A 7,942-nucleotide genomic window follows, 5' to 3' on the forward strand; every position below is an offset into this window, starting at 1 on the left:
TTACCTGTTTATCTGCTACGCTTGTCGGTCTGGGCTGGGCTGTAGTTGTGGGCGCCGTTTGGTCTGGTAGTCTGATGTATCCTCCGTAATAGAATAGTAATAGAAATAATAGTAGCAATAATAATACCCAGAGTAGTAGCAATATTAATAGCAATAGTAGTGCGAATGGGGATATTACAATAATAGAAAAAGCAATAGTAGTAAGAATAACAACATTACCACTACTCTTGGCATTACTGCTAGCAAAGCTGTTATCATTAGAGCACTAATTATAGCAAGAGGAGTATTATTGCTATTTATATTACTGGAATAAATAGTATGACCAATCATAATAACAGCAGCAGTGACAGCAGTAGTCATCATAACTGCTACTATTCTTATGTAGAGGCCTGTCCCCGCCTATCCAGAAAGGCTCAGCACAGCCCAGTGCCCACACACCCAATGCCTCAGAGAAAGGCTTAAAAACAGGACAGCCCCTGACACATGTAGCAGAAGTGGGTTGGCATGTGGGATTCCCACCCAGCTCCATGTGGCAGCCAGCAAAGCCTAGAACGACCCTGAGCAGAACAGGCACAGCTACACTCACGTCACCCCAAACCACTGGCATGTCAAGGCCGTATGCCTCACACTCAGGCATTTCCTTCCAGAAAGCTTTGGAGGTGTTGTTCCCCACAGGCAATCCAGCCCTGTGAACCCAGCTACAGAGGGATGCTGAGGTCCATGGAAAACCTGGAGGGTGTTTGGCGCAAGACAAGAGAGGCAGCAAGTTTCCCTAGACCAGGAGAGAGGGGACATGCGAGTCTAGTGTGTAATCACGCCCATGTGCGTCTGCCCTACACTGGGTCCTGTGTCTCTTTCTAGTGAAGAGACAGGCAGCTGGAGCTCTGGGTGGCTCCTGGTCTGATGAGCAGGGGCTGAGTGTTGTGCCTGCAACCTCCAGTCTGCCTTACCAATTGTCCCAGTGCCCCAGAGGGACATGTCTCCCTACTTCCACCCAGGGCTGTTTGGGGCGATGGCAGATGGCAGTGCTGCCAGAGCTACCACAGGATCCCAGGGTGTTACACCCAGGATGTCTCTGGCACTACGTATTTTATCTGGACAAGTACAAGAGAAGACAAAAGAAGTTCCTTTGCACAAGACATGGTGTATTGGGACACTAGCGATCAAGGAACACTCCCCAGAGGTGACAACACGCTGCGTTTCACCCAGATGATGTCCTCAAACCCTCCACAGGAGAGGCAGAACCTGCCACAGGCTGCACCTCCTTCCCCCAAAAACGGCACTCTACTGGCCCCTGGCCACAGGTTCCTTCCAAAGGGCAGGGTCCTTGCACAGCAGTACATGGAAGCGAATCCCTCCTGCACCTGAGGGTTTGCAACAACCCCTCTACCATAATGAATCCTCAGCAAAGGGAAGTGGCTTGGAAGTCACAGGGAGATCTGCCCTGGAAAGAGTTCTCAGCCCTATTTGGTTCCCATCTCAAAGCTCCAGAGAGGGCACTGAACACAGCCACAGGGATACTGCATTCAGTGCTGGGGCTTTCTGAACAGAGATGGCATTACAGCAAGTGTCATGGAGGGCAGGGGAACAGCAGGCAGCCAGGGGTCCAGAGTTCTGTGGAGAAGCTGAGAAGCAAAACCTGCCAAGCCGGGCTGAGGAGGTGGCAGCATCAGCATCTTGCAGACCCTGCTGGGCATGGGAGGGCCGAGGATAGGCCCTCGGGAAATTTGGAGCCAGGTGTCTTTGGGAGGGCACCGTATTGGGAAGCACTGGCTGCTTTTAGGAGAAAGATGAGGAGGGCACATAGTCCAAGGCTGATACAAAGTTTGTCTCCTCACACGATCCCCCAGCATCTGGCCTGGCCTCTGTCAGAGGTATTTCCACTTAGTTCTTCTGTCCAGTCATACCTTGCAGACCAGCCTCTAGGTCCTTTGAGTATTTGTTGCCCTACCAGGGCTGAAAGCTCCATGAAATCTTTCTGCACTCAGGCTGATTGCCTGAAAGCAGCATACAGCAGGAGGTGAACAGACAGGCACCCTCAAATTTTCCTTGCACTGCTGGTAGAATTATGGATGCTCCTGGCTGTGGATGTGCTGGTGTTTTGCCAGGGTGGAGTCGTTGTGGAAGCTAATCTCACACACAGAGCACCGATGTTGCTTCTCACCATTGTGGATATGCTGGTGTATGACCAGGTGGCTGGATCTTGTAAAGATCTTCCCACACACACAGCAGCAATGTGGCTTCTCCTCTGTGTGGAGGCGCTGGTGTCTATCCAGGCTGGAGGATTCACAGAATCTTTTCCCACACTCACAGCACTGATATGGTTTCTCCCATGTGTGTTTGCGCTGGTGCCGGGCCAGGTTGGAAGACTGGGCATAGCTCATCCCACACACAGAGCACTGATGTGGCTTCTCGCCTGTGTGGATACGCTGATGCGAAGCTAAGCTAGAAGCTTGGGTGAAGCTCTTCCCACACTCAGAGCACTGATGCGGCCTCTCCCCCGTGTGGATGCGCTGGTGATTGGTCAGGCTGGAGGACTGAGTAAAGCTCTTCCCACACTCAGAGCACTGATGCGGCCTCTCCCCCGTGTGGATGCGCTGATGATTAGCAAGGCTGAAGGATTGGGTGAAGCTCTTCCCACACTCAGAGCACTGATGTGGTCTCTCCCCTGTGTGGATGCGCTGATGATTAGCCAGGCTAAAGGAGTGGGTGAAGCTCTTCCCACACACAGAGCAATGATATGGCTTCTCCCCTGTGTGGACGCGCTGGTGTCTGGTCAGGCTGGAGGATCCACGGAAGCTCTTCCCACACACAGAGCACTGATGTGACTTTTCCCCTGTGTGGATACGCTGGTGATAGGCCAGGCTGGAGGAGTGGGTGAAGCTCTTCCCACACACAGAGCACTGGTGTGGTTTCTCCCCTGTGTGGATGCGCAGGTGTTTGGTCAGGCTGAAGGATTCACGGAAGCTCTTCCCACACTCAGAGCACTGATGTGGCTTGTCCCCTGTGTGGATGCGCTGGTGCCGGGCCAGGCTGAAGGAGTCAATGAAGCTCTTCTCACACTCAGAGCACTGATGTAGCTTCTCTGCTGTGTGGAGGCGCTCGTGCTGGGCCAAGTGGGAGGACTGGGTGTAGCTCTTCCCACACACAAAGCACTGATGTGGCCTCTCCCCTGTGTGGATGCGCTGATGATTAGCCAGGCTAAATGAGTTGTTAAAGCTCTTTCCACACACAGAGCAATGATGTCGCTTCTCCTTTATGTGGACACGCTGGTGTCTGGTCAGGCTGGAGGATCCACGGAAGGTCTTCCCACACTGAGAGCACTGATGTGACTTCTCCCCTGTGTGGATACGCTGGTGATAGGCCAGGCTGGAGAACTGGGTGAAGCTCTTCCCACACTGAGAGCACTGATGTGGCTTCTCCCCTGTGTGGATGCGCTGATGTTTGGTCAGGCTGGAGGACACGCTGAACCTCTTCCCACACTCAGAGCACTGGTATGGCTTCTCCCCTGTGTGGATGCGCCGGTGCTGAGCCAGGGAGAAAAAACGGGTGAAGGTCTTCCCACATGTGACACAGTGGTACTGATGATTTCCCCTGTGCACATGTTGGTGCTTGCCTAGGTCTGAGGGACATGAAAAGGTCTTCCGCCATCTGGTGAAATGGTGGGGGAGCTCTCCGCAATGGATTTTGCGGTGAGCAGCCAGGGTCGAGAGGCAGGTGAAGCTCTTCCCGCACTTGGTGCACAGGTGGGGCTTCTCCCCAGCATGGCTTCTCTTGTGCAGAGCCAGGAGTGAGGGACAGTTAAAGCTTTTCTGGTACTCAGGATAGGGGTGGGCTTTGCCTCTGGGCTTGGCGGGGAGCTCCTGCTTCCCACGAAATACCTCCCCACTGGCTCGGCTCAGATGCAGGGTCTCTCTCCAGTGCAACTTTGCCTCGTGGTTCTTCAGCTCCACAAATCTTTCCCTGCACCCGGGGCTGTCTCTGGCTTCTGTCTCTTCTCCATTCTCATGCCCAAGGGGAGATGGTGCCTCCTTCACTGCTACATTCTTCCTCTGCTGTTGGGGCCTCCCCTGACTCTTAAGCCATTGGTCTTCCTCATGTCTAAAAAACTCCATCTCAGCAAAACACCCTGGCAAAGTCCAGGCTTGCTCCAGGTTTGCAGCCCCTTCCTCAGGACTCTGCTCCTCTTCTCTGCTCAGCATCCAGGCACCTCCTGCGTGGGGAAGAGAAAGTCCAGGTTAGTCCCTGTCCTGCTGGCACAGGCCAAATGCTGCTATTCCCTCTGTTGCGATGGGGCTGTGAGCATGACTGGACCTTGGCACTTGTGTTCCCTTAACAGAACAAGCTCTTCCTGCCAAACCCCAAGTGCTCAGGGTGAGGAGGGGCACATCCCTGTGTCGGGCTAATGTTCCGCGTTCAGCTGATGTCAGAGCAAGACTGTCAGGGTTTCTCCCCCAGCTGTCAGTCCCATCCCCTCAGACCCCGCTTGGAGAAACCCACGCAAGACATTTGTGTTAGTAACATGAAAGCTTGTGAATCTCACCCACCCCACAAAGCCACTGAATGCAGTCCGAGACTAGGATTCAATATTTAATGGGTTTCAGTCCCTCTCTTCTACAATAATGGCTACAAACAGCTTCTCCCAATCATGCTGGTTTTCATGGGGGACTACAAATTCCATCATGCCTTGGGAGAGGGTGTTACAAAGGCATGGCTCCCTTGGGCTAGGGAATCTGTTCACTGAAGGTGGAAATTTAAGACCATGGTATCCCAGGAAAACAAGACCTGTGCCTAAATATCAAGACAGCAAACTTGCCCGTCCCCTAACTGCTGTAGTTAGGGTGAGAAGGGGGGGAATGGCTACTCATCTCCACAGTTTGGAATTTCAGTGCACGGAAACAACACCTGCCTGGACACATGACAGCAGAAGCTATTTGAGGTCAGCACCTGGAAGGGCAGCTCAAGGCAGGTCTGCAGGGTAGGGTAGGTCCAGGGCAGGGTAGGTCCATCAGTCTGGGCATGGAGCATGTCCAAGAGGGAGGTCAGGGGAAGGGACCACCACAACTCACCTGGCAACAGGCCCTCCGACCTTGAGATGTCCCCACAGTCCTCATCATCACTGACCCAGAGCTCCTCCTGTCCACGCTGCATGCGGTGGATTAAGTCAGGTGCGGGACCTCGATATCCTGTTTGGGGCAGTAGTTAAACAGGGTTTGTAACTGGATACTGGGTGCAGAATAATCAACCAGGACTTGGGGCATGGATCCAGTGAACTCAAGTTTTCTACTGGGGCTTGAAGGACAAGGGAGGTTGGATGATTAGCATGAAAGAAAAGGCACTACAGGGAGAAACTTTGGATAGGCGATGGCCTTAGTCACCTAGGTGATGGGGGGGATGGTCATAGGAAACAAAGCACCAACCACTCCGAGGTATAAAATGGGTGTGAGACCACTCCCATCCCTGGGAACTCTGTTGGACGTGCAGTGACCTGCGATGTGGTAGAGACCAGAAAGACAAAGTTTTCACTGTTTACAAGGCACCAAAACAAAGAGAGGCTGGATACACTGGTGGCTGGATAACATCTGTCTTCTCAGAGTCATTCCAGGGAAAAGAATGGGAGTGAATTTCTTCTCTGGGAAGGTTTCAAGCAAGGCCTGGCAGCAGGGAACAGAATCCAGGACAGATGGCTGACCATGACACTTCTCTTTGGGAGGGAGGGCCATTCCCCAACAGGGTAGAGGAAGGGAAGATGTTATAAGAACTGCAATGAATATGAAAGCAATCATCCCATCCAGAGGGAGGATAATTCCAGAAGGAGAAAATGTGCGCACAGATATGTGGCATATTCTGCAGGGTTGGAAACAAAAATCCCAGGATATGGGAAACAAATGTCCTGGATATGGACAACAGAAAGAGAGACTTATAATAATGAAGAAGTGGTCAACATGGTCTTTGCTCAGCTAGAGAAACCTTGGATCCCTTCCCTATGGAAGTTCTTCTGGACAACTGGAGGAATAAGAAAGCACTAGAAAATCAAGGTGACCTCACGGAAATCCCTCAGCCCTGCCCACAAGCCAGAACAACATCTAGAAATGACAACAGGCTTTCACCACACAGCTATGGGGAGAATGTCTATTTCAAACCTTGGGGAAAAGTTTGCTAGGACGAGAGTGCAGAGAAGCAGGGAGAAGACAATAAGCATCAGCACTGACATGGCTGCAGGGAGAAGCAGGAAAGAGCTTTACCCAGGAAAATGAGGGCTCGGCAGTTCCTCAGCATCTGGTCCCGGTACAGCCCCTTCTGTGCATCCTCCAGCAGCCCCCACTCCTCCCGTGTGAAGTACACAGCCACGTCCTCAAAGGCCTCCCGGAGCTGCAGGCACAAGCGTTTCCCCATTAGTGTCTCCTGTTCCAGCTGCCTCCAGGATCCCTCTGCGCGATAGCTCTCTGTAGGGTGGGCCATGACACCCACGGGTGCAAAATCCCCCCTTATTCACTGACACCGGATATGGGTGCAGCCATGAACTTAGGGGTGCACGTGTCTGCCCTGGCCTGGCTCATCATGTTTTATGTGCTTGGCTGTTTGAGGCAGCCGAGGCAACGCCTTTAGAGCCAGTGGCCTGGGCTCCACAACTGTGGCCAGGCCTTCCCGTGCCACCACCCCAGCTATTGGCACTGGGGAGCGAGCTCTGGCAAACGTTAGCTGGGTGCAGTTGCAGCCCCCATCACCAGAGGCTTGTTGCTCCTCAGCAATTTGCGCTCCCTAAACACTTGGGAGCGCCCCTGGCTCCTCCCAGGCATGGCCCCAGCTGCTCTTCCTGTCTCCCCCACCCCCAGCTGGAGCTGGTGCCCTGCTCACCTCCGTGCTCTCCCCCTGCCTTGCCAGCCTGCCCTGCTCCTTCTGCAGCTGGCCCCGCTCAGGGCTCAGGGCGCCCCTCTCCCCCGGTATCCCTGGGGAAGTCCTCAGCAGCTCCAGGTTTGCAGGCCCTTCTTCAGGAGGCTGCTGCTGAGCTCTGCCCAGGGCCCCTGCACCTGCAGGGGGAAGACAAGGCACAGGTCAGGCCTGGTGCTGCTAGCAGGGGAAAGCCCTGCTCCTCTCCTGTATGGGCCAGTGACTCAGGGAGCCAGAGCCTTCAGCGTGTGGGAGACGAGGGAGATGAAGAACAGGCAATGTGACACACAAGCCCATACTCCAGCTGGCACCTGGCCCCTCACCCGACTCTGGGTCTGGTGCAGGCTTCTCTGGAGGTCCTGGGCTGTTCCTCTGTGCTCCTTCTTCCAGAGACACATTTGCAGGTTGGGCCCATGGCTGGTCTGGCCAGGAATCACCAGGCTCCTCCAGCACCCCGGGGGGCTGCATCCTGTCTGAAGTCCCCTCCTTGACCTTCACTTTCACTGTGACCTGGAGATGAGAGGGACATGTCACCGGGAAGCTGGGAGCGGGACAGACCTGGCGGCAGGTAACCTCCCCCAGGCATGTGGAGCCAGGGGTGGCAGCATCAATGATCTTAGTGAAACTCTCATGCATGCAACTTCTCAGCCTCCAACTGCCCCAACTGTAACCCCGCGGCCAGGGTCACCACCTCGGCACAGGTCTCCATGCTGTGCCCCTGGGCCCAGGTCCGCATGAGCAAGACAGCCGGGACCTGCTGCAGCACCACCAGCTCCACCATGTGCCCCTGCTACAGCGCTTGGGTCCAGGTAGAGCCAGCAGAGCTCCTACAGGTGGATGCAGACTTCCCACAGACCTTCGGCCTCCTGGTAGCACAGACCGCCCGACATACTGACACCACGTCCCTGGCCCGGGGAGCTCATTCCCTGGTGCCAGCGGTGCGGTGCGCGAGGGCCCCGCGGGGGCTGCTTCACCTCCTGCCCCCGGGCCCCGCCGTGCTGGACCAGCTCCTCCTGCAGCTGCTGCTCCACTTGCTGCGGGCGGGGCGCCT

General features: G+C 54.7%; 1 protein-coding gene across 9 annotated transcripts in view; it reads right to left on the reverse strand.

Annotated features, from left to right (window-relative positions):
* Positions 1-7,942, reverse strand: part of LOC102369020 (zinc finger protein 239-like) — a 92,243-nt gene that overhangs the window by 83,870 nt on the left and 431 nt on the right. For 2 of the 9 annotated variants that reach the window (XM_025195478.1, XM_025195479.1), the window contains exons 2-6: positions 7,215-7,401; positions 6,859-7,031; positions 6,246-6,372; positions 5,070-5,186; positions 50-4,213 (exon numbers count right to left, since the gene is read on the reverse strand). In XM_025195478.1, coding sequence (XP_025051263.1) covers positions 2,067-4,213; positions 5,070-5,186; positions 6,246-6,372; positions 6,859-7,031; positions 7,215-7,359 — 2,709 coding nt within the window. In that variant the 5' untranslated portion in view covers positions 7,360-7,401 and the 3' untranslated portion in view covers positions 50-2,066. Of the gene's footprint in view, positions 1-49; positions 4,214-5,069; positions 5,187-6,245; positions 6,373-6,858; positions 7,032-7,214; positions 7,931-7,942 lie in introns of those variants that run through there. The other 7 variants (XM_025195481.1, XM_014527455.2, XM_025195492.1 and 4 more) reach the window with 6 other exon arrangements.

The sequence above is a fragment of the Alligator sinensis genome, unplaced genomic scaffold, assembly GCF_000455745.1.
Source record: "Alligator sinensis unplaced genomic scaffold, ASM45574v1 scaffold638_1, whole genome shotgun sequence".
Taxonomy (NCBI): Eukaryota; Metazoa; Chordata; order Crocodylia; family Alligatoridae; genus Alligator; species Alligator sinensis.